The sequence below is a fragment of the Pristiophorus japonicus genome, chromosome 11 (assembly GCF_044704955.1).
Source record: "Pristiophorus japonicus isolate sPriJap1 chromosome 11, sPriJap1.hap1, whole genome shotgun sequence".
Taxonomy (NCBI): Eukaryota; Metazoa; Chordata; class Chondrichthyes; family Pristiophoridae; genus Pristiophorus; species Pristiophorus japonicus.
In genome coordinates this window covers 144,776,072-144,802,071 of record NC_091987.1, presented here as the reverse complement: position 1 = coordinate 144,802,071, position 26,000 = coordinate 144,776,072, and the positions used below count along the sequence as shown (strand labels likewise).

Below are 26,000 nucleotides of genomic sequence, written 5' to 3'. Positions count from 1 at the left end.
ATCGGGGAGGCCGAGAGAGTGAGGGGGATGGAGAGGCCGAGAGAGTGAGGGGGATGGAGGAAGCCAAGGGAGTGAGGGGAGGGGGGAGGTGGTGGCCGAGACAGTGAGGGGCATGAGGGGAGGCCGAGAGAGTGAATGACAGACAGACTTACATTTATAGAGCACTTTTCACGACTACCGGTCATCTCAAAGCGCTTTACAGCCAATGAAGTACTTTTTGAAGTATAGTCACTGTTGTAAAGTGGAAAAAGTTGCAGCCAATTTGCGCGCACAGCAAGCTCCCACAAACAGCAATGTGATAATGACTAGATAATCTGTTTTAGTGATGTTGAGTGGGGTATAAATAAGAGTACGGTAGCATAGTGGTTATGTTACTGGATGAGTAATCCAGAGGGCTGGACTAATGATCCAGAGATGCGAGTTCAGGTCCCAACACGCCAGCCGGGGAATTTATATTCAGTTAATTGAATAAATCTGGAATAAAGAACTAGTAGTATGAGCAATGGTGACCATGAAAATATTGGATTGTTGTAAAAACCCATTGGGTTTACGAATCTCCTTTAGGGAAGAAAATATGCCGTCCTTACTCGGTCTGGCCTGTATGTGACTCCAGATACACAGCAATGTGGTAGGATCTAAACTGCCCTCTGAAATGGCCTAGCAAGCCACTCTGTTAGAAAAACAAACGCTACTAGAAACAATAATAAAACCGGATGGACCACCTGGCATCAACTTTGGCATCGGCAACAGACACGACAACGGCACACCCAGCCCAGTTAATCCTGCCAAAGTCCGCCTCACCAACATCTGGGGACTTGTGCCAAAATTGGGAGAGCTGTCCCAGAGACTAGTCAAGCAACAACCCGACATAGTCATACTCTCAGAATCATACCTTTCAGCCAATGTCCCAAACTCCTCCATCACTATCCCTGGGTATGTCCTGTCCCGTCCCACCGGCAGGGCAGACCCACCAGGGGTGGCGGCATAGTGGTATACAGTCGGGAGGGATTGGCCTCAGTATTGACCACGGACCCCATGAAGTCTCATGGCTCCAGGTCAAGCATGGGCAAGGAAACCTCCTGCTGATTACCACCTACTGCCCTCCCTCAGCTGCTGAATCAGTACTCCTCCATGTTGAACACCACTTGGAAGAAGCACCGAGAGTAGCAAGGGCACAATGTACTCGGGGTGGGGGACTTCAATGTTCATCACCAAGAGTGGCTCAGCAACACCACAACTGACCGAGCTGGCCGAGTCCTGAAGGACACAGCTGCCAGACTGGGCCTGCGACAGGTGATGAGAGAACCAACACGAGGGAAAGAAACAATTGACGTCGCCCTCACCAATCTACTGTCCAGGACACCACCGCACAGAGACGAAGTCCTGTCTTCACACTGAGGACACCCTTCATCGTGTTGTGTGGCACTACCACAATGCTAAACAGGATTGATCCAGAACAGACCCAGCAGCTCAAAACTGGGTATCCATGAGGTGCTGTTGGCCATCAGCAGCAGCAGAATTGTATTCCACCTCAATCTGTAACCTCATGGCCAGACATATCCCTCACTCTACCATTATCATCAAGCTAGGGGACCAACCCTGGTTCAATGAGGAATGTAGAAGAGGATGCCAGGAGCAGCACCAGGCGCACCTAAATGAGGTACCAACCTGGGGAAGCTGCAACACAGGACTACATACATGCTAAACAATGGAAAGCATGCTATAGACAATCAACGGACCAGATCAAAGCTCTGCAGTACTGCCACATCCAGTCGTGAATGGTGGTGGACCATTAAACAACTAACAAGAGGAGGCAGCTCCGTGAATATCCCCATCCTCAATGATGGCGGAGCCCAGTATGTGAATGCAAAGGACAAGGCTGAAGCGTTTGCAACCACCTTCAGCCAGAAGTGCCGAGTGGATGATCCATATCGGCCTCCTCCTGAGGTCCCCACTATTACAGAAGCCAGTCTTAAACCAATTCTATTCACTCCACTTGATATCAAGAAACAGCTGAGCGCACTGGATACAGCCCCGACAACATCCCGGCTGTCGTGCTGAAGACGTGTTCCAGAAATAGCCGCGCTTCTAGTCAAGCTGTTCCAGTACAGCTACAACACTGGCATCTATCCAACAATATGGAAAACTGCCCAGGTATGTCATGTCAACAAATAACAGGATAAATCCAATCTGGTCAATTACCACCCCATCAGTCCACTCTCAATTATCAGCAAAGTGATGGAAGGTGTCATTGACGGTGCTATCAAGCATCACTTATCAATAACCTGCTCACCGATGCTCAGTTTGGGTTCCGCCAGGACCACTCGGCTCCAGACCTCATTACAGCCTTGGTCCAAACATGGACAAAAGAACTGAATTCCAGAGGAGAGGTGAGAGTGACTGCCCTTGACATCAAGGGGCCCTAGTAAAACTGAAGTCAATGGGAATCAGGGGAAAACTCCACTGGCTGGAGTCATACCTAGCACAAAACAAATTGGTTGGGGTGGTTGGAAGTCAATCATTACAGCCCCAGGACATCGCTGCAGGAGTTCCTCAGGGCAGTGTCCTAGGCCCAACCATCTTCAGCTGCTTCATCAATGATCTTTCCTGCATCATAAGGTCAGGAGTGGGGATGTTCGCTGATGATTGCACAGTGTTTAGTGCCATTCACAACTCTTCAGATAATGGAGCAGTCCATGTCAGCATGCAGCAAGATCTGGATGACATTCAGGCTTATAACAGGCAAGTAACATTCAAAAGAACTTAAGAAATAGGAGCAGGAGTAGGCCATTTTGTCCCTTGAGCCTGCTCCACCATTCAATAAGATCACGGCTGATCTGATCTTTGCCTCAACTCCACTTTCCTGCCTGATCCCCATAACCCTCGACTCCCCGGTAGTTCAAAAATCTGGCTTTCTCCGCCTTGCATATATTCAACAACTCAGCCTCCACAGCTCTCATGAGGTGGAGAATTCCAAAGATCACGACCGTCAAAGAAATTCCTCCTCATCGCTGTTTTAAATGGGCAACCCTTTATTCTGAAACTACTCTCCCTAGTTCTAGATTTCTCCATGAGGAGAAACATCCTCTTAGCATCTACCCTGTCAAGCCCCCTCAGAATCATATGCATCAATAAGATCACCTCTCATTCTTCGTAACTCCAATGAGTATAGGCCTACCTAACCTGCTCAACCTTTCCTCATAAGACAACCCCTTCATCTTAGGAATCAACCTAGTGAACCTTCTCTGAACTGCCTCCAATGCAAAGTGGGCAAAAATTTGGCAGATGGAGTATAATGTTGGAAAGTGTGAGGTCATGCACTTTGTCAGAAAAAAAATCAAAGAGCAAGTTATTATTTAAATGGAAAAAGATTGCAAAGTGCTGCAGTACAGCAGGACCTGGGGGTACTTGTGCATGAAACACAAAAGGTTAGTATGCAGGTACAGCAAGTGATCAGGAAGGCCAATAGTATCTTGGCCTTTATTGCAAAAGGGATGGAGTATAAAAGCAGGGAAGTCTTACTACAGCTATATAAGGTATTGGTGAGGCCACACCAGGAATACTGCGTGCAGTTTTCGTTTCCATATTTACGAAAGGATATACTTGCTTTGGAGGCAATTCAGAGAAGGTTCACAAGGTTGATTCCGGAGACGAGGGGGTTGACATGAGGAAAGGTTGGGTAGGTTGGGCCTCTACTCATCGGAATTCAGTAGAATGAGAGGTGATCTTATCGAAACGTAAAAGATTAGGAAGGGGCTTGACAAGGTGGATGCAGGGAGGATGCATCCACTGATGGGGGAAACTAGAACTAGGGGGCATGATCTTAGAATAAGGGGCCACCCATTTAAAACAGAGATGAGGAGAAATGTCTTCTCTCAGAGGATTGTACATCTGTGGAATTCGCTGCCTCAGAGAGCTGTGGAAGCTGGGGCATTGAATAAATTTAAGACAGAAATAGATAGTTTCTTAAACACGAAGGGGATAAGGGGTTATGGGGAGCGGGCAAGAAAGTGGACCTGAGTTCATGATCGGATCAGCCATTATCTTACTGAATGGCGGAGCAGGCTCGAGGGGCCATATGGCCTACTCCTGCTCCTATTTCTTACGTTCTTATACTCTATCCCGCTTGCAATAAAGGCCAACATTCCATTTGTCTTCCTAATTACTTGCTGTACTTGTATGCTAACCTTTTGTGTTTCATGTACAAGGACCCCCAGATCCCTCTGTACCACAGAGTTCTGTAGCTCTCTCCAATTAAATAATATTTTGCTTTTCTATTCTTCCTACCAAAAATTCACGCCACAAATGCCAGGCAATGACCATCTCCAAAGTCTAATCACTGTCCGATGATATTCAACGGCATTACCATTACCGAATCCACCACAATCAACATCCTGGGGGTCACCATTGAGCAGAAACTTAATTGGACCAGCCACATAAATACTGTAGCAATAAGAGCAGGTCAGAGGCTGGGTATTCTGCGGCGAGTGTCTCACCTCCTGACTTCCCAAAGCCTTTCCACCATCTACAAGGCACAAGTGGCCTTGGAAACAGCGGATGCATTGACAGTCATTTTCCAACATTCCATAGACTCTGGACCAGTTCCTATGGAGTGGAGGGTAGCCAATGTAACCCCACTTTTAAAAAAAGGAGGGAGAGAAAACAGGGAATTATAGACCTGACATCGGTAGTGGGTAAAATGATGGAATCAATTATTAAGGATGTCATAGCAGCACATTTGAAATGAGGTGACATGATAGGTCCAAGTCAGCATAGATTTGAAAAAGGGAAATCATGCTTGACAAATCTTCTGGAATTTTTTGAGGATGTTTCCAGTAGAGTGGACAAAGGAGAACCAGTTGATGTGGTGTATTTGCACTTTCAGAAGGCTTCGACAAGGTCCCACACAAGAGATTAATGTGCAAAGTTAAAGCACATGGGATTGGGAGTAGTGTGCTGACGTGGATTGAGAACTGGTTGGCAGACAGGAAGCAAAGAGTAGGAGTAAATGGGTACTTTTCAGAATGGCAGGCAGTGACTAGTGGGGTACCGCAAGGTCTGTGCTGGGGCCCCAGCTGTTTACATTGTACATTAATGATTTAGACGAGGGGATTAAATGTAGTATCTCCAAATTTGCGGATGACACTAAGTTGGGTGGCAGTGTGAGCTGCGAGGAGGATGCTATGAGGCTGCAGAGTGACTTGGATAGGTTAGGTGAGTGGGCAAATGCATGACAGATGAAGTACAATGTGGATAAATGTGAGGTTATCCACTTTGGTGGTAAAAAGAGAGAGGCAGACTATTAACTGAATGGTGACAGATTAGGAAAAGGAGAGTTGCAACGAGACCTGGGTGTCATGGTACATCAGTCATTTAAGGTTGGCATGCAGATAAAGCAGGCGGTTAAGAAAGCAAATGGCATGTTGGCCTTCATAGCGAGGGGATTTGAGTACAGGGGGGTGTTACTACAGTTGTACAGGGCCTTGGTGAGGCCACACCTGGAGTATTGTGTACAGTTTTGGTCTCCTAACTTGAGGAAGGACATTCTTGCTATTGAGGGAGTGCAGCGATGGTTCACCAGACTGATTCCCGGAATGGCGGGACTGACATATCAAGAAAGACTGGATCAACTGGGCTTGTATTCACTGGAGTTCAGAAGAATGAGAGGGGATCTCATAGAAACGTTTAAAATTCTGACAGGTTTAGACAGGTTAGATGCAGGAAGAATGTTCCCAATGTGGGGAAGTCCAGAGCCAGGGGTCACAGTCTAAGGATAAGGGGGAAGACATTTAGGACCGAGATGAGGAGAAACTTCTTCACCCAGAGTGGTGAACCTGTGGAATTCTCCACCACAGAAAGTTGTTGAGGCCAATTCACTAAATATATTCAAAAAGGAGTTAGATATAGTCCTTACTACTAGGGGGATCAAGGGGTATGGCGAGAAAGCAGGAATGAGGTACTGAAGTTGCATGTTTAGCCATGAACTCATTGAATGTTGGTGCAGGCTCGAAGGGCCGAATGGCCTATTCCTGCACCAGTTTCTATGCAAGTCAGGAGTGTGATGGAATACGCTCCACTTGCCCGGATGAGTGCAGCTCCAACAACACTCAAGAAGCTCAATACCATCCAGGATAAAGCAGCCCTTTGATCGGCATCCCATCCACTCCCTCAAACATTCATTCCCTCCACCACCGGTGCACCGTGGCTGCAGTGTGCACCATCTACAAGATGCACTGCAGCAAGGTTTCTTCGGCAGCACCTCCCAAACCTGCGACATCTACCACCTAGAAGGATGAGGGCAGCAGGCGCATGGGAACACCATCACCTCCATGTTCCCACCCAAGTCACACACCAACTCCCTTCCTAACAGCATTATGAGGATGGGGAAGGGAAGACGGGGGGAGCAACAAGGGGAACAGAGGGGGGGGAAAGAGACACGGGGAACGGGGGGGGGGAAAAGAGACACGGGGAACGGGGGGGGGGAAAAGAGACACGGGGAACGGGGGGGGGGAAAAGAGACACGGGGAACGGGGGGGGGGAAGAGACACGGGGAACGGGGGGGGGGGGGAAGAGACACGGGGAACGGGGGGGGGGAAAGAGACACGGGGAACGGGGGGGAAAGAGACACGGGGAACGGGGGGGGGGGGGAAGAGACACGGGGAACGGGGGGGGGGGGGGAAGAGACACGGGGAACGGGGGGGGGGGGGAAGAGACACGGGGAACGGGGGGGGGGGGGGGGAAGAGACACGGGGAACGGGGGGGGGGGGGGGGGACACGGGGAACGGGGGGGGGGGGGAAGAGACACGGGGAACGGGGGGGGGGGGGGAAGAGACACGGGGAACGGGGATACACGGGGAACGGGGGGGGGGGGAGACACGGGGAACGGGGGGGGGGGGGGGAGAGACACGGGGAACGGGGGGGGGGGGAAGAGACACGGGGAACGGGGGGGGGGGGGAAGAGACACGGGGAACGGGGGGGGGGGGAGAAGAGACACGGGGAACGGAGGGGGGGGGGGGGAAGAGACACGGGGAACGGAGCGGGGGGGAAGAGACACGGGGAACGGAGGGGGGGGGGGAAAGAGACACGGGGAACGGAGGGGGGGGGGAAGAGACACGGGGGAGGGGGGGGGGGGAAGAGACACGGGGGAGGGGGGGGGGGGAAGAGACACGGGGAACGGGGGGGGGGGGGAAGAGACACGGGGAACGGGGGGGGGGGGGAAGAGACACGGGGAACGGGGGGGGAAGAAACACGGGGAACGGGGGGGGAAGAAACACGGGGAACGGGGGGGGAAGAAACACGGGGAACGGGGGGGGAGGGGAAGAGACACGGGGAACGGGGGGGGGGGGAAGAGACACGGGGAACGGGGGGGGGGGGGAAGAGACACGGGGAACGGGGGGGGGGGGGGGAAGAGACACGGGGAACGGGGGGGGGGAAGAGACACGGGGAACGGGGGGGGGGGGAAGAGACACGGGGAACGGGGGGGAAGAGACACGGGGAACGGGGGGGAAGAGACACGGGGAACGGGGGGGAAGAGACACGGGGAACGGGGGGGAAGAGACACGGGGAACGGGGGGGAAGAGACACGGGGAACGGGGGGGAAGAGACACGGGGAACGGGGGGGAAGAGACACGGGGAACGGGGGGGAAGAGACACGGGGAACGGGGGGGGGGGGGAAGAGACACGGGGAACGGGGGGGGGGGAAGAGACACGGGGAACTGGGGGGGGGGAAGAGACACGGGGAACGGGGGGGGGGGAAGAGACACGGGGAACTGGGGGGGGGGAAGAGACACGGGGAACGGGGGGGGGGGGGAAGAGACGGGGCGAGGGAGGGGGGAGAGACACGGGGAACAGGGCGGGGCGGGGAAAGAGAGAAGAGACATGGGGAACCGGGGGGGGAGAGGGAGAGACACGGGGAACAGGGCGGGGGGGGGGGGGAAAGAGAGAAGAGACATGGGGAACCAGGGGGGGTGGGGGGGAGAGGACACGGGGAACGGCGGGGGGGCGGGAAGACACGGGGAACGGGGGGGGGGGGGGGGAAGACACGGGGAACGGGGGGGGGGGAAGACACGGGGAACGTGGGGGGGGGGGAAGACACGGGGAACGTGGGGGGGGGGGGGAAGACACGGGGAACGTGGGGGGGGGGGGGAAGACACGGGGAACGTGGGGGGGGGGGGGGAAGACACGGGGAACGTGGGGGGGGGGGGGAAGACACGGGGAACGTGGGGGGGGGGGGAAGACACGGGGAACGTGGGGGGGGGGGGGGAAGACACGGGGAACGTGGGGGGGGGGGGGGAAGACACGGGGAACGTGGGGGGGGGGGGGGAAGACACGGGTAACGTGGGGGGGGGGGGGAAGACACGGGGAACGGGGGGGATAGAGACGGGAAGAGGGCGAGACACGGGGAACATGTCGGGGCCGTGGAGGGGGGGGGAAAGAGAAGAGACATGGGGAACCGGGGGGGGGGGGTAGAGGACACGGGAGGGAGGGGGGGGGCGGGGGAAGACACGGGGAACGGGGGGTAGGGGTGTGGGGGAAGACACGGGGAACAAGACACGGGGAACGGGGGGGGGGGGGGAAAGACACGTGGAACGGGGGGGGGAAGACACGGGGAACGGGGGGAAGACACGGGGAACGGGGGGGGGGGGGCGAGGCACGGGGAACAGCGGGGGGGGGGGGGGGGCGAGGCACGGGGAACGGGAAGAGGAATGGGGAGGGTTGGGAGTGGGGGTCTCGGGGTCCCGCCCTTCCCCCAGGGCCCGGTGCCGATTGACTGGATGTTTACCTGCGGATCCCACACACTCTGCAGCCGGTCTCCCGCCGCCGGCCCAGCGGCTGTCCCTCCCCCTCCGCTCCTGCTGTGAGGCAGAGACCGAGGCCGCCCCCACCACCCTTACCTTGAGCGCGCAGTCGGCCAGGTAGAGCGCGCACCAGACCCCCACCGGGCCCAGCACCGCGGCCGCCGGCACCATCGCGGCCACCCGCCCGCCGGAAATAGGCCCCGCGCACTGCATCCGGCCCGCGCGCTGCAACTCCCGCCACCGCCACCGCCATCTTGGTAAAGGAACAGGGGAGAGAGTGTGTGTGTGTGTGTGTGAGAGAGAGAGAGAGATATATATATAGTGTGTATGAGATCAGTGCTTCAATGCTGGGGATGTTGGCCTGTACGAGGACGGGATCAGCTCCGTTGGGCAGGCCACATAGTTCACATGCCAAACACGAGACTCCCAAAGCAAGCGCTCTATTCGGAACTCGTCCATGGCAAACGAGCCAAAGGTGGGCAAAGGAAACATTACAAGGACACCCTCAAAGCCTCCCTGATAAAGTGGGACATCCCCACTGACACCTGGGAGTCCCTGGCCAAAGATCGCCCTAAGTGCATAGAAACATAGAAAATAGGTGCAGGAGTAGGCCATTCGGCCCTTCTAGCCTGCACCGCCATTCAATGAGTTCATGGCTGAACATGCAACTTCAGTACCCCATTCCTGCTTTCTCACCATACTCCTAGTAGTAAGGACTTCATCTAACTCCTTTTTGAATATAGAAGCATCTGGGAGGGTGCTGAGCTCTTAAGAGTCTCGTCGCCGAGAGCATGCAGAAATCAAGCGCAGGCAGCAGAAGGAGCGTGCGGCAAACCAGACTCCCCACCCACCCTTTCCTTCAACTACTGTGTGTCCCACCTGTGACAGGGACTGTGGTTCTCGTATTGGACTGTACAGCCACCTAAGAACTCATGCTAAGAGTGGAAGCAAGTCTTCCTCGATTCCAAGGGATTGCCTATGATGATGATGTGAGTGTGTGCGAGTGTGGTTCTCGTATTGGACTGTACACACACACACACACTCACTCTCTCTCTCTCTCACACACAGACAGACATTGATGCGGAGATTCAACATTGCCTTCAGTGCGCCAGTGCAGCCTTCGGCCGTCTGAGGAAAAGAGTGTTTGAAGACCAAGCCCTCAAACCTGCCACCAAGCTCATGGTCTACAGGGCTGTAGTAATTCCCGCCCTCCTATATGGCTCATAGACATGGACGACATACAGAAGACTCATCAAGTCGCTGGAGATAGATCACCAACGATGTCTCCGCAAGATCCTACAAATCCCCTGGGAGGACAGACGCACCAACATCCCCAGCATTGAAGCACTGACCACACTCGATCAACTCTGCTGAACAGGCCACATAGTTCGCATGCCAGATAAGAGACTCCCAAAGCAAGTGCTTTACTTGGAGCTCCTTCACGGCAAAAGAGCCAAAGGTGGGCAGCGGAAACACTACAAGGACACCTTCAAAGCCTCCCTGATAAAGTGCGACATCCCCACTGACACCTGGGAGTCCCTGGCCCAATACCGCCCTAAGTGGAGGAAGTGCATCCGAGAGGGCGCTGAGACCTTGAGTCTCATTGCCGAGAGCATGCAGAAATCAAGCGCAGGCAACGGAAAGAGCATGCGGCAAACCAGTCCCACCCACCCTTTCCCTCAACAACTATCTGTTCCACCTGTGACAGAGTCTGTGGCTCTCGTATTAGACTGTTCAGCTACTAAAGAACTCACTTCAGGAGTGGAAGCAAGTCTTCCTCGATTCCGAGGGACTGCCTATGATGATGATGATGATGGTGTGAGAGTGTGTGTGGGAGAGAAAAGTGAGTGTAAGAGTGTGCGTGAGGGAGTGTGAGAGAATGCGAGAGGGAGAGTGAGAAGGTGTGAGTAAGTGCCACGAGTGAGTGTGTGAGAGAGAGCGAGAGAGAGTGAGAGTTGCAGTCCGACACACAATCATAAGCATATCTAATTATGCAGTGAAATCATTTGTTCTTTAATTATATTTTATTAGGTCATGTTCAATATACACAGATATTTGACTTATTTATGAGGGTTTTGAAACCATCTCCACAAACAAAAACAAAAAATCACAGTTCTGATAAATTATTGATCGGTCATGAATAGAATGTGATTAACAGTGATAATGATTCAAGTTCATTTTGTTTCACGAGGGAAATACTGCTTCAGTCGCTGATTCTGTTCCTTGAGATGCATTATTCCGTTTGTCCACCTGTAGGAACACAATTCTCAGTCAGTCCCTTTTATTAAATCGACTCCGTGGAGAAAAGCATGGTTATTCTCTCTCTGTATGAGCTGCCTGGGCGAGAAGGACTTGGGGTGGATTTTCCCAGACCTTGTCTTAGACAAAGTTGACTCAATGTTGATCGGACGAACCATTAACATGGCCCCTACAGCAACCCCTTGGGGGCGGGGTGAGGGGGTGCTTGCTGCTTGCTGGGAGGGTGGGATAGGAGAGAGGATCATGCCTGTGGGGCGGGGGGCTACTGGCTGAGGTAAGTAAATGTCGAGCAGAAGCTCTCGGGGACCAAGAAACAACCTGAATTATTGGGGGGGGGGGGGGGAAATTGTAGTCGGAGGCTTCCTGCGGGCGAACGCCCCCGACAAAAAATTTTTTTAACGAAAATATCTGGTGGTCCCGGAGGAAGGTAGGACTGAGCTCCTAGGCCTAGTTTCGCAGTCCAGCGTGCGGGAACATGTCCTCCAGGATCATATCTTCCAGGATCAGACAGGAAGCAGAGAGTCCGGATAAACGGGTCCTTTTCAGAATGGCAGGCAGTGACTAGTGGGACCCCAGCTATTTACAATGTACATTAATGATTTAGATGAAGGAATTGAGTGCAATATCTCCAAGTTTGCAGATGACACTAAGCTGGGTGGCAATGTGAGCTGTGAGGAGGACGCTAAGAGGCTGCAGGGTGACTTGGACAGGTTAGGTGAGTGGGCAAATGCATGGCAGATGCAGTATAATGTGGATAAATGTGAGGTTATCCATTTTGGGGGCAAAAACACGAAGGCAGAATATTATCTGAATGGCGGCAGATTAGGAAAAGGGGAGGTACAATGAGACCTGGGTGTCATGGTTCATCAGTCATTGAAAGTTGGCATACAGGTACAGCAGGCGGTGAAGACGACAAATAGCATGTTGGTCTTCATAGCAAGGGGATTTGAGTATAGGAGCAGGGAGGTCTTACTGCTGTTGTACAGGGCCTTGGTGAGGCCTCACCTGGAATAGTATGTTCAGTTTTGGTCTCCTAATCTGAGGAAGGACGTTCTTGCTATTGAGGGAGTGCAGCGAAGGTTCACCAGACTGATTTCAGGGATGGCTGGACTGTCATATGAGGAGAGACTGGATCAACTGGGCCTTTATTCACTGGAGCTTAGAAGGATGAGAGGGGATCTCATAGAAATGTATAAGATTCTGACGGGATTGGACAGGTTAGATGTGGGAAGAATGTTCCCGATGTTGGGGAAGTCCAGAACCAGGGGACATAGTCTTAGGATAAGGGGTAGGCCATTTAGGACTGAGATGAGGAGAAATTTCTTCACTCAGAGTTGTTAACCTGTGGAATTCCAAGCCACAGAGAGTTGTTGATGCCAGTTCATTGGATATATTCAAGAGGAAGTTAGATATGGGCCTTATGGCTAAGGGGATCAAGGGGTATGGAGAGAAAGCAGGAAAGGGGTACTGAGGGAATGATGAGCCATGATCTTATTGAATGGCGGTGCAGGCTCGAAGGGTCAAATGGCCTACTCCTGCACCTATTTTCTATGTTTCTATGTGCGTATCCTGGGATCACGTGGGCCTGGACCACCAATGAACATCTAGTATTCTCATTGATAATAATGGGAGTAAAAACAGAAAATGCCGGATATCTCAGCGGGTCAGGCAGCCTCTGTGAAGAGAAAAACAGAGTTAACATTTCAGGTCGATGACCCTTTGTCAGAACTGGCAAATATATGAAAAGAACACCTTAAGAAGTACTGAAAGGGGAAGGAAAAAAAAATAAATAAAAGGGAAGGTCTGTGATAGGGTGGAAAGCAGGAGAGATTAAGAGAGAAAAGGGATGATGGGCTGAATTGAAAGGTAATGGCAGGAGTTAGAAAAAGGTTAGTCTAGATAGAGTATGAATGGCGGAATAATGACCGTTGGAGACAAAGAGCAAAAAAACATAAGATCATGTGCTGGTGGGGGCGGGGGGGGGGAAAAGAGCCAAAGATGGACAGAGGTTACGCTCTGAAATTGTTGAACTCGATGTTGAGTCCAGAAGGCTGTAAAGCGCTTAAACAAAAGATGAGGTGCTGTTCCTCGAGCTTACGTTCAGCTTCATTGGAACAGTGGAGGAGTCCAAGGATGGAGATATCCGAGTGGGAATGCAGTGCAGAATTAAAGTGACAGGCGACCGGAAGCTCAGGGTCACACTTGCGGACTGAACAGAGGTGCTCTGCAAAGCAGTCACCCAATCTGCGCTTGGTCTCCAGTGTAGAGGAGACCACATCGTGAGCAGCGAATACAGTATACAAAATTGAAAGAAGCACAAGTAAATTACTTTCACCTGGAAGGAGTATTTGGGTCCCTGAATAGTGGGAAGGGAAGAGGTAAAAGGGCAGGTGTTGCATCTCCTGCACTTGCACGAAAAGGTGCTGTGGGAAGGGGAGGGGGTGCTGGGGGTGACTGCGAAATGGAACAGGGTGTCGCAGAGGGAGTGGTCCCTTCGGAATGCTGAGAGGGGAGAGGGAGATGTGATTGGTGGTAGGAGCACGCTGGAGGTGGTGGAGAATGGCGACGAATGATCCATTGAACGTGGAGGCTGGTGGGGTGAAAGGTGAGGAAGGGGAACCCTGTCATGGTTCGGAGAGGGAGGGAAAGGGGTGAGAGCAGAGGTGCGGGAAATAGAACGGACACGGTCGAGGGCCCTGTTAACCACAGCGGAGGGGAATCCTCTGTTGAGGAAAAAGGAAGACATGTCAGACGCACTAGTGTGGCAGGTGTCGTCAGAGCAGATGCGAGAGAGACGGAGAAACTGGGAAAATGGCGTGCAGTCCTTACAGGATGCGGGATGGGAGCAAGTGTAATCCAGGTAACTGTGGGAGTCAGTGAGCTTATAGTGGATACTGGTCGAAAGCCTATCCCCAGAGATGGAGATGGAGACGTCGAGGAAGGGAAGGGAAGAGTCGGAGATGGACCATGTGAAGAACATAAGAATTAGGAACAGGAGTCGGCCATCTAGCCCCTCGAGCCTGCTCCGCCATTCAACAAGATCATGGCTGATCTGGCCGTGGACTCAGCTCCACTTACCCGCCCGCTCCCCATAACCCTTAATTCCCTTATTGGTTAAAAATCTATCTGTGACTTGAAGACATTCAATGAGCTAGCCTCAACTGCTTCCTTGGGCAGAGAATTCCACAGATTCACAACCCTCTGGGAGAAGAAATTCCTTCTCAACTCGGTTTTAAATTGGCTCCCCCGTACTTTGAGGCTGTGCCCCCTAGTTCTAGTCTCCCCCACCAATGGAAACAACCTCTCTGCCTCTATCTTGTCTATCCCTTTCATGATTTTAAATGTTTCTATAAGATCACCCCTCATCCTTCTGAACTCCAACGAGTAAAGACCCAGTCTACCCAATCTATCATCATAAGGTAGAAACATAGAAAAATAGGTGGAGTAGGCCATTCGGCCCTTCTAGCCTGCACCGCCATTCAATGAGTTCATGTCTGAACATGCAACTTCAGTACCACCTTCCTGCTTTCTCGCCATACCCCTTGATCCCCCTAGTAGTAAGGACTTCATCTAACTCCCTTTTGAATATATTGAGTGAATTGGCCTCAACAACTTTCTGTGGTAGAGAATTCCACAGGTTCACCACTCTGGGTGAAGAAGTTTCTCCTCATCTCGGTCCTAAATGGCTTACCCCTTATCCTTAGACTGTGACCCCTGGTTCTGGACTTCCCCAACATTGGGAACATTCTTCCTGCATCTAACCTGTCTAAACCCATCATAATTTTAAACATTTCTATGAGGTCCCCTCTCATTCTTCTGAACTCCAGTGAATACAAGCCCAGTTGATCCAGTCTTTCTTGATAGGTCAGTCCCGCCATCCCGGGAATCAGTCTGGTGAACCTTCGCTGCACTCCCTGAATAGCAAGAGTGTCCTTCCTCAAGTTAGGAGATCAAAACTGTACACAATACTCCAGGTGTGGCCTCACCAAGGCCCTGTACAACTGTAGTAACACCTCCCTGCCCCTGTACTCAAATCCCTTCGCTATGAAGGCCAATATGCCATTTGCTTTCTTAACCGCCTGCTGTACCTGCATGCCAACCTTCAATGACTGATGTACCATGACACCCAGGTCTTGTTGCACCTCCCCTTTTCCTAATCTGTCACCATTCAGATAATAGTCTGCCTCTCTTTTTACCACCAAAGTGGATAACCTCACATTTATCCACATTGTACTTCATCTGTCATGCATTTGCCCACTCACCTAACCTATCCAAGTCACTCTGCAGCCTCATAGCATCCTCCTCACAGCTCACACTGCCATCCAACTTAGTATCATCCGCAAATTTGGAGATACTACATTTAATTCCCTCGTCTAAATCATTAATGTACAGTGTAAACAGCTGAGGCCCCAGCACAGAACCTTGCGGTACCCCACTAGTCACTGCCTGCCATTCTGAAAAGTCCCCATTTACTCCTACTCTTTGCTTCCTGTCTGACAACCAGTTCTCAATCCATGTCAGCACACTACCCCCAATCCCATGTGCTTTAACTTTGCACATTAATCTCTTGTGTGGGACCTTGTCAAAAGCCTTCTGAAAGTCCAAATATACCACATCAACTGGTTCTCCTTTGTCCACTCTACTGGAAACATCCTCAAAAAATTCCAGAAGATTTGTCAAGCATGATTTCCCTTTCACAAATCCATGCTGACTTGGACCTATCATGTCACCTCATTTCAAATGTGCTGCTATGACATCCTTAATAATTGATTCCATGATTTTACCCACTACCGATGTCAGGCTGACTGATCCATAATTCCCTGTTTTCTCTCTCCCTCCTTTTTAAAAAAGTGGGGTTACATTGGCTACCCTCCACTCGATAGGAACTGATCCAGAGTCAATGGAATATTGGAAAATGACTGTCAATGCATCTGCTATTTCCAAGGCCACCTCCTTAAGTACTCTGGGATGCAGTCCATCAGACCCTGGGGATTTATCAGGCTTCAATCCCATCAATTTCCCCAACATAATTTCCCGACTAATAAGGATTTCCCTCAGTTCCTCCTCCTTACTAGACCCTCTGACCCCTTTTATATCCGGAAGGTTGTTTGTGTCTTCCTTAGTGAATACCAAACCAAAGTAATTGTTCAATTGGTCTGCCATTTCTTTGTTCCCCGTTATGACTTCCCCTGATTCTGACTGCAGGGGACCTACGTTTGTCTTTACTAACCTTTTTCTCTTTACATATCTATAGAAACTTTTGCAATCCGTCTTAATGTTCCCTGCAAGCATTTTCCCTGCCCTAATCAAACTCTTTGTCCTCCTCTGCTGAGTTCTAAATTTCTCCTAGTCCCCGGGTTCGCTGCTATTTCTGGCCAATTTGTATGCCACTTCCTTGGCTTTAATACTATCCCCGATTTCACTTGATAGCCACGATTGAGCCACCTTCCCTTTTTTATTTTTACGCCAGACAGGAATGTACAATTGTTGTATTTCATCCATGCGGTCTCTAAATGTCTGCCATTGCCCATCCAGTCAATCCCTTAAGTATCATTCGCCAATCTATCCTAGCCAATTCACGCCTCATACCTTCAAAGTTCTGAACCATGGTCTCTGAATTAACTGTTTCATTCTCCGTCCTAATGCAGAATTCCACCATATTATGGTCACTCTTCCCCAAGGGGCTTCGCACAATGAGATTGCTAATTAATCCTCTCTCATTACACAACACCCAGTCTAAGATGGCCTCCCCCCTAGTTGGTTCCTCGACATATTGGTCTAGAAAACCATCCCTTATGCACTCCAGGAAATCCTCCTCCACCGTATTGCTTCCAGTTTGGTTAGCCCAATCTATGTGCATATTAAAGTCATCCATTATAACTGCTGCACCTTCATTGCATGCACCCCTAATTTCCTGTTTGATGCCCTCCCCAACATCACTACTACTGTTTGGAGGTCTGTACACAACTCCCACTAACGTTTTTTGCCCTTTGGTGTTCTGCAGCTCTACCCATATAGATTCCACATCATCCAAGCTAATGTCCTTCCTAACTATTGCATTAATCTCCTCTTTAACCAGCAATGCCACCCCACCTCCTTTTCCTCCACGTCTCCGTAATCCCGATCACATCATATTTGTTAACATCTATTTGCACATTTAATTCATCCACCTTATTACGGATACTCCTTGCATGAAGACACAAAGCCTTCAGGCTTGTTTTTTTAACACCCTTTGTCCTTTTAGAATTTTGCTGTACAGTGGCCCTTTTTGTTCTTTGCCTTGGGTTTCTCTGCCCTCCACTTTTACTCATCTCCTTTCTGTCTTTTGCTTTTGTCTCCTTTTTGTTTCCCTCCGTCTCCCTGCATTGGTTCCCATCTCCCTGCCATATTAGTTTAACTCCTCCCCAACAGCACGAGCAAACACTCCCCCTCGGACATTGGTTCCGGTCCTGCCCAGGTGCAAACCGTCCGGTTTGTACTGGTCCCACCTCCCCCAGAACCGGTTCCAATGCCCCAGGAATTTGAATCCCTCCCTGCTGCACCACTGCTCAAGCCACGTATTCATCTGCGCTATCCTGCGATTCCTACTCTGACTAGAACGTGGCACTGGTAGCAATCCTGAGATGACTAATTTTGAGGTCCTACTTTTTAATTTAGCTCCTAGCTCCTTAAATTCATTTTGTGGGACCTCATCCCTTTTTTTAAACCTATGTCGTTGGTACCAATATGCACCACGACAACTGGCTGTTCTCCCTCCCTTTTTAGAATGTCCTGCACCCGCTCCGAGACATCCTCGACCCTTGCACCAGGGAGGCAACATACCATCCTCGAGTCTCGATTGCAGCCGCAGAAACGCCTATCTATTCCCCTCACAATTGAATCCCCTATCACTATCGCTCTCCCACTCTTTTTCCTGCCCTCCTGTGCAACAGAGCCAGCCACGGTGCCATGAACTTGGCTGCTGCTGCCCTCCCCTGATGAGTCATCCCCCTCAACAGTACTCAAAGCAGTGTATCTGTTTTGCAGGGGGATGACCCTAGGGGACCCCTGCACTACCTTCCTTGCACTACTCTTCCTGCTGGTCTTCCATTCCCTATCTGGCTGTGGACCCTTCTCCTGCGGTAAGACCAACTCGCTACAAGTACTACTCACGTCGTTCTCAGCATCATGGATGCTCCAGAATGAATCTACCCTCAGCTCCAATTCCGCAACGCGGTCCGTCAGGAGCTGGAGGCGGATACAATTCCCGCACATGTAGTCGTCAGGGACACCGGAAGTGTCCCCGAGTTCCCACATGGTACAGGAGGAGCATATCACATGACCGAGCTCTCCTGTCATGACTTAACCCTTAGATTAAGTTAAATTGGCAACAACAATGCTAAAGTTTACTCACTGTTATAGGAGAAAAAAGAAAAACTACTCACCAATCACCAGCCAATCACTTACCCCCTTGGCTGTGACGTCACCTTTCTGTTTCTTTCTATTTCTTTTTTACCTTCTCTCTGTAGCTGCACAAGCCTCTCGCCGAACTCGCGCTGCTCCCGGTCTCACTAGCCTTTATAGGCCTCTGCCGATCTCTGGAACTCCCGACTCTCGCCGAACTCGCGCTGCTCCCGGTCTCACTGGCCTTTATAGGCCTCTGCCGATCCCTGGAACTCCCGCCTCTCGCCGAACTCGCGCTGCTCCCGGGTAACCCCCTCATCTCCGGAATCAGCCAAGTGAATCGTCTCTGTATCCCCTCCAAAGCCAGTATATCCTTCCTGAAGTAACGTGACCAAAACTGCACGCAGTACTCCAGGTGTGGCATTACCAATACTCTATACAGTTGCAGCAGGACCTCCCTGTTTTTGTACTCCATCCCTCTCGCAATGAAGGCCAACATTCCATTCACCTTCCTGATTACCTGCTGCACCTGCAAACTAACTTTTTATGATTCATGCACAAGGACCCCCAGGTTCCTCTGCACCTCAGCATGTTGTAATTTCTCCCCAGTCAAATAATATTCCCTTTTACTGTTTCTCTCTCCCCCCCCCCCCCCCCCAAGGTGGATGACCTCACACTTTCCGACATTGTACTCCATCTGCCAAACCTTAGCCCATTCGCTTAACCTATCCAAATCTCTTTGCTGCCTCGCTGTGTCCTCTACACAACCCGCTTTACCACTAATCTTTGTGTCATCTGCAAATTTTGTTACACTACACTCTGTCCCCTCTTCCAGGTCATCTATGTATATTGTAAACAGTTGTGGTCCCAGCACCGATCCCTGTGGCACACCACTAACCACCGATTTCCAACCCGAAAAGGACCCATTTATCCCGACTCTCTGCTTTTTGTACACCAGCCAATTCTCTATCCATGCTAATACATTTCCCCTGACTCTGCGTACCTCTATCTTCTGCAGTAATCTTTTGTGTGGCACCTTATCGAATGCCTTTTGGAAATCTAAATACACCACATCCATCGGTACACCTCTATTCACCATGCTCGTTATATCCTCAAAGAATTCCAGTAAATTAAACATGATTTCCCCTTCATGAATCCATGCTGCGTCTGCTTGATTGCACTATTCCTATCTCGATGTCCCGCTATTTCTTCCTTAATGATAGTTTCAAGCATTTTCCCCACGACAGATGTTAAACTAACCGGCCTATAGTTACCTGCCTTTTGTCTGCCCCCTTTTTTTTTTTTTAAACAGAGGCGTTAAATTAGCCGCTTTCCAATCTGCTGGTACCTCCCCAGAGTCCAGAGAATTTTGGTAGATTATAACGAATGCATTTGCTATAACTTCCGCCATCTCTTTTAATACCCTGGGATGCATTTCATCAGGACCAGAGGACTTGTCTACCTTGAGTCCCAATAGTCTGTCCAGCACTACCCCCCTAGTGATAGTGATTGTCTCAAGGTCCTCCCTTCCCACATTCCTGTGACCAGCAATTTTTGGCATGGTTTTTGTGTCTTCCACTGTGAAGACCGAAACAAAATAATTGTTTAAGGTCTCAGCCATTTCCACATTTCCCATTATTAAATCCCCCTTCTCATCTTCTAAGGGACCAACATTTACTTAAGTCATTCTTTTCCATTTTATATATCTGTAAAAGCTTTTACTATCTGTTTTTATGTTTTGCGCAAGTTTACCTTCATAATCTATCTTTCCTTTCTTTATTGCTTTTTTAATCATTCTTTGCTGTTGTTTAAAATTTTCCCAATCCTCTAATCTCCCACTAACCTTGGCCACTTTATATGCATTGGTCTTTGATTTGATACTCTCCTTTATTTCCTTGGTTATCCACGGCTGGTTATCCCTTCTCTTACCACCCTTCTTTTTCACTGGAATATATTTTTGTTGCGCACTATGAAAGAGCTCCTTAAAAGTCCTCCACTGTTCCTCAATTGTGCCACCGTTTAGTCTGTGTTTCCAGTCTACTTTAGCCAACTCTGCCCTCATCACACTGTAGTCCCCTTTGTTTAAGCATAGTACGCTCGTTTCTGACACAACTTCCTCACCCTCAATCTGTATTACAAATTCAACCATACTATGATCACTCATTCCGAGAGGATCTTTTACTAGGAGATCGTTTATTATTCCTGTCTCATTACACAGGACCAGATCTAAGATAGCTTGCTCCCTTGTAGGTTCTGTTACATACTGTTCTAAGAAACAATCCCGTATGCATTCTATGAATTCCTCCACCAGGCTACCCCGTGCGATTTGAGTTGACCAATCGATATGTAGGTTAAAATCCCCCATGACTACTGCCGTTTCTTTTTTACATGCCTCCCTTATTCCCTTGATTATTGTCAGCCCCACCGTGAAGTTATTATTTGGGGGCCTATAAACTACGTCCACCAGTGACTTTTTCCCCTTACTATCTCTAATCTCCACCCACAATGATTCAAAATTTTTTTCATTAGAGCCAATATCGTCTCTCACAACTGCCCTGATATCATCCTTTATTAACAGAGCTACCCCACCTCCTTACCCTTCCTGTCTATCTTTCCGAATCGTCAGATACCCCTGTATGTTTAATTCCCAGTCTTGGCCACCCTGCAACCATGTTTCTGTAATGGTCACCAAATCATACCCATTTGTAATGATTTGTGCCGTCAACTCATTTACTTTATTTCGAATGCTGCGTGCATTTAGGTAGAGTGTTTTAATCCTAGTTTTTAAACCATGATTTTTAGTTTTGACCCCTTCTGCAGCCCCTTTATATTCAGTGGCCCTTTTTGTTTTTTGCCTTGGGTTTCTCTGCCCTCCACTTTTACTCATCTCCTTTCTGTCTTTTGCTTTTGTCTCCTTTTTGTTTCCCTCCGTCTCCCTGCATCGGTTCTCATCCCCCTGCCATATTAGTTTAACTCCTCTCCAAAAGCACTAGCAAACACTCCCCCTAGGACATTGGTTCCGGTCCTGCCCAGGTGCAGACCGTCCGGTTTGTGCTGGTCCCACCTCCCCCAGAACCTGTTCCAATGCCCCAGGTATTTGAATCCCTCCCTGCTGCACCACTGCTCAAGCCACGTATTCATCTGCGCTATCCTGTGATTCCTACTCTGATTAGCAAGTGGCACGGGTAGCAATCCCGAGATTACTACTTTTGAGGTCCTACTTTTTAAATTTAGCTCCTAGCTCCTTAAATTCATCTCGTAGGACCTCATCCCTTTTTTTTACCTTTGTCGTTGGTACCAATGTGCACCACGACAACTGGCTGTTCTCCCTCCCTTTTTAGAATGTCCTGCACCTGTTCCGAGACATCCTTGACCCTTGCACCAGGGAGGCAACATACCATCCTGAAGTCTCGGTTGCGGCCGCAGAAACGCCTATCTATTCCCCTCACAATTGAATCCCCTATCACTATCGCTCTCCCACTCTTTCCTGCCCTCCTGTGCAACAGAGCCAGCCACGGTGCCATGAACTTGGCTGCTGCTGCCCTCCCCTGATGAGTCATCCCCCTCAACAGTACTCAAAGCAGTGTATCTGTTTTGCAGGGGGATGACTGTAGGGGACCCCTGCACTACCTTCCTTGCACTGCTCTTCCTGCTGGTCTTCCATTCCCTAGCTGGCTGTGGGCCCTTCACCTGCGTTAAGACCAACTCGCTACACGTGCTACTCACGTCATTCTCAGCATCGTGGATGCTCCAGAGTGAATCCACCCTCAGCTCCAATTCCGCAACGCGGTCTGTCAGGAGCTGGAGGCGGATACACTTCCCGCACACGTAGTCGTCAGGGACACCGGAAGTGTCCCCGAGTTCCCACATGGTACAGGAGGAGCATATCACGTGACCGAGCTCTCCTGCCATGACTTAACCCTTAGATTAACTTAAATTGGCAACAACAATGTTAACAGGTTACTTACTGATATAAAAAATAAAAAGGTGAGGGAAGCGTGAAAATTGGATGCAAAATGAATGAAATTTTCTAGTTCAGGGCAAGAGCAGGAAACAGCACCGATACAGTCATCAATGTTCCACATATCTCACAAAAAATCAGGCTTGCTAGGACCCATGCGGGTTCCCATAGCAACACCTTTCATTTGGAGGCAGTGAGTGGAGTTAAAGGAGAAGTTGTTCAATGTAAGAACAAGTTCAGCCAGGCAGGGGAGGATGGTGGTGGATGGGGACTGGTTTGTCTCTGCTTGAGGAAGAAGCAGAGCGCCATCAGGCCATCCTGGTGGAGGATAGAAGTGTGGAGAGATTGGACGTCAATGGTGAAAAGGAGACAGTTGGGGCCGGGAAACTGTTAAAGTGACGGAGGCCATCGGAGGAGTCGCGGATGTAGGTGGGAAGAGAGTGGACAAGAGGAGAAAAAAAAAAAGAGTCGAGATAGGAAGAAATAAGTGCTGTGGGGCAAGGACAGGATGAAACGATGGGTCTACCGGAGCAGTCCTGTTTGTGGATCTTGGGAAGGAGGTAAAAGCAGGCTGCGTGGGATTGGGGAACTATGAGGTTGGTGGCTGTGGAGGGAAGATCGCCAGAGGAGATGAGGTCAGTGATAGTCTGGGAAACTATGGCTTGATGTTCAGTAGTGGGGTTATTGTCCAGGCGGAGGTAGGAGGAGGTGTCAGAGAGTTGATGATCAGCCTCTGCAAGGTAGAGGTTGGTTCGCCAAATAACAACAGCGCCACCCTTGTCAGCAGGTTTAATGACAAGGTTGGGGGTTGGTTCTGAGCGAGCGGAGTGCTGCAAGTTCAGAGGGTGGTAGGTTGGAGTGAGTGAAGGGAACAGAGATATTGATACGGCCAATATCCCGTCGACAGTTTGCAACAAAGAGGTCTAGAGTGGGGTAAGAGGCCAGAGGAAAGGGTCCAGGTAGAGCGAGAATTCTGAAAACGGGAGAAAGGGTCGGTTGTGCGGGGGTAAGACTCCTGGCTGAAGAAGTGGGCACGGAGGCGAAGGAGGCGGAAAAAGAGCTCAGCATCGTGCCGAGCTCGAAATTCATTGAGGTGGGGGCGTAAGGGGATGAAGCTCAGGCCTTTGCTGAGTACTGATCATTCAGGGTCTGAGAGGGGAAAGTCAGAGGTGATAGTGAAAACACGGCAGGGGGTGAGATTGGAACAAGGGATGGGATCAGAGGGAAAAGGGTTCCGGAGGGGTGTTGGTGTCCAAGAGTTGCTGAAGTTTACACCTGAAAGGAAGGAAAAAAGTTTTTAGTTAAAGCGCCGGATGAGGCGAAGGATGAAATGGAACTGTGGACCAGGACAGCTTAGAGACAGTGAGTCGGTGCTGCTGAAGAGAGAGGTGGAGAGTGTGCAAGTGGCAGCACGTAGCGTTGTGTGGATCCCAGGGCGCGGCGAGAGCAGTGGTTTGAGGAATGTTGAATATCTCGGAGATGTCTATAATCCTGGATGGATCCAAAACACGAAGGGTGGAATTTCAGTTGGAATCCATGTGGATTAAGTTGGAGGTGGAGACAGTTACTGAGGAAAGAGATGTGGCTGTGAAAGCAAGTCTTGGCAGATACTTGATCAAAAACGAGAAAGGAAACGGAAAGCAATGATGATGAACAAGGAAAAAGAGACAAATGGAAATCCCGTCTGAGGGAAGAGCAGAACTTCTTCAAGGTTGGGCTTTCCCAGAAGAGAAGTGGCAGTGAATTAACACTTAACATAAAAGCAAAATACTGCGTATGTTGGAAATCAGAAATAAAAACAGCAAATGCTGGAAATCTCAGTGGGTCAGGTAGCTGATAATAATGTGAGCTCCGTTTGTATGCATTCCCATTACTATCAATGAGAATATCCCCAAAAAAACACACACAAAAAAACCTCACATATTTAAAATTAATTGAAATTGAATGCAATTAAATATTTTAGGAAAAAATATATTTTTTTGAATTTATTTAATCTGTTTTAATAGGGTTAAAAATAAACTTACCTTAATGGACAGGGTTTTTAAATATAACAATTAGTGATTACATTTAATTTTTCTATGTTTTAAAACTCTTAAGCTGGTAAAAGTAAGCTATGCGCCTGCTTTTATCAGGCGTAAGAGTTTGAAGGACATTCGCTGAGCAAGAGTTGAGCAAATAGCCCAAATCTCCACCTGCGGATGTCCTTCTCCCAGGGATGCGTGCGATCCGTCAAAAAATATTTTGATAGATCACAAAAAACAGTTTTCGGTGCATGCTCATCGCTCGCCTAAAACCAATATTTACGAGCCCTCTTCTGGTGAGTGCACACATTGTATGCACCCAGAGAGGCTGCAATTTTCGGGCCAATATTTTAAACATGCTAGGGTCTGCCATATATAGCAGTGGGGTTTACATGCCCACTGATGGGTCTGCTATATAGGGCAATGGGGTTTACGTACCCACCGATGGGTCTGCTTATAGGGCAGTAGGGTTTACGTGCTCACCGATGAGTCCACTATATATAGCAGTGGGGTTTACGTGCCCACCGATGGGTCTGCTATATAGGGCAGTGGGGTTTACGTGCCCACTGATGGGTCTGCTATATAGGGCAGTGGGGTTTACGTGCTCACTGATGGGTCTGCTATATAGGGCAGTGGGGTTTACGTGCCCACTGATGGGTCTGCTATATAGGGCAGTGGGGTTTACGTGCCCACTGATGGGTCTGCTATATAGGGCAGCTATATAGGGCAGTGGGGTTTACGTGCCCACCGATGGGTCTGCTATATAGGGCAGCGGGGTTTACATGCTCACCGATGGTCTGCTGTATATAGCAGTGGGGTTTACGTGCCCACTGATGGGTCTGCTATATAGGGCAGTGGGGTTTACGTGCCCACTGATGGGTCTGCTATATAGGGCAGTGGGGTTTACGTGCTCACTGATGGGTCTGCTATATAGGGCAGTGGGGTTTACGTGCTCACTGATGGGTCTGCTATATATGGCAGTGGGGTTTACGTGCTCACTGATGGGTCTGCTATATATAGCAGTGGGGTTTACGTGCTCACTGATGGGTCTGCTATATATAGCAGTGGGGTTTACGTGCTCACTGATGGGTCTGCTATATATAGCAGTGGGGTTTACGTGCTCACTGATGGGTCTGCTATATATAGCAGTGGGGTTTACGTGCCCACTGATGGGTCTGCTATATATAGCAGTAGGGTTTACGTGTTCACCGATGGGTCTGCAATATATAGTAGTGGGGTTTACGTGCTCACCGATGGGTCTGCTATATATAGCAGTGGGGTTTACGTGCCCACTGATGGGTCTGCTATATAGGGCAGTGGGGTTTACGTGCCCACTGATGGGTCTGCTATATAGGTCAGTGAGGTTTACGTGCTCACCGATGGGTCTGCTATATAGGGCAGTGGGGTTTACGTGCTCACTGATGGGTCTGCTATATAGGGCAGTGGGGTTTACGTGCTCACTGATGGGTCTGCTATATATAGCAGTGGGGTTTACGTGCCCACTGATGGGTCTGCTATATATAGCAGTAGGGTTTACGTGTTCACCGATGGGTCTGCAATATATAGTAGTGGGGTTTA

The 26,000-nt window shown here is 50.0% G+C and overlaps 2 protein-coding genes across 5 annotated transcripts in view; both read right to left on the bottom strand.

The window, feature by feature from the left end:
• The window catches only part of mbtps2 (membrane-bound transcription factor peptidase, site 2), a 65,206-nt gene extending 56,199 nt beyond the window's left edge, over positions 1-9,007 (bottom strand). The window contains exon 1 of the mRNA XM_070892775.1: positions 8,895-9,007. Within this exon, the coding sequence (XP_070748876.1) occupies positions 8,895-8,969 (75 nt within the window). The 5' untranslated portion in view covers positions 8,970-9,007. The remainder of the gene's footprint in view (positions 1-8,894) is intronic.
• Positions 9,008-10,802: 1,795 nt separating this feature from the next.
• LOC139276313 (MICOS complex subunit MIC26-like) overlaps positions 10,803-26,000 on the bottom strand; it is a 62,682-nt gene continuing 47,484 nt past the window's right edge. For all 4 annotated transcript variants that reach the window (XM_070894113.1, XM_070894117.1, XM_070894116.1 and 1 more), the window contains one exon: positions 10,803-11,048. The gene's annotated coding sequence lies outside the window, so the exon portion shown is untranslated. The remainder of the gene's footprint in view (positions 11,049-26,000) is intronic.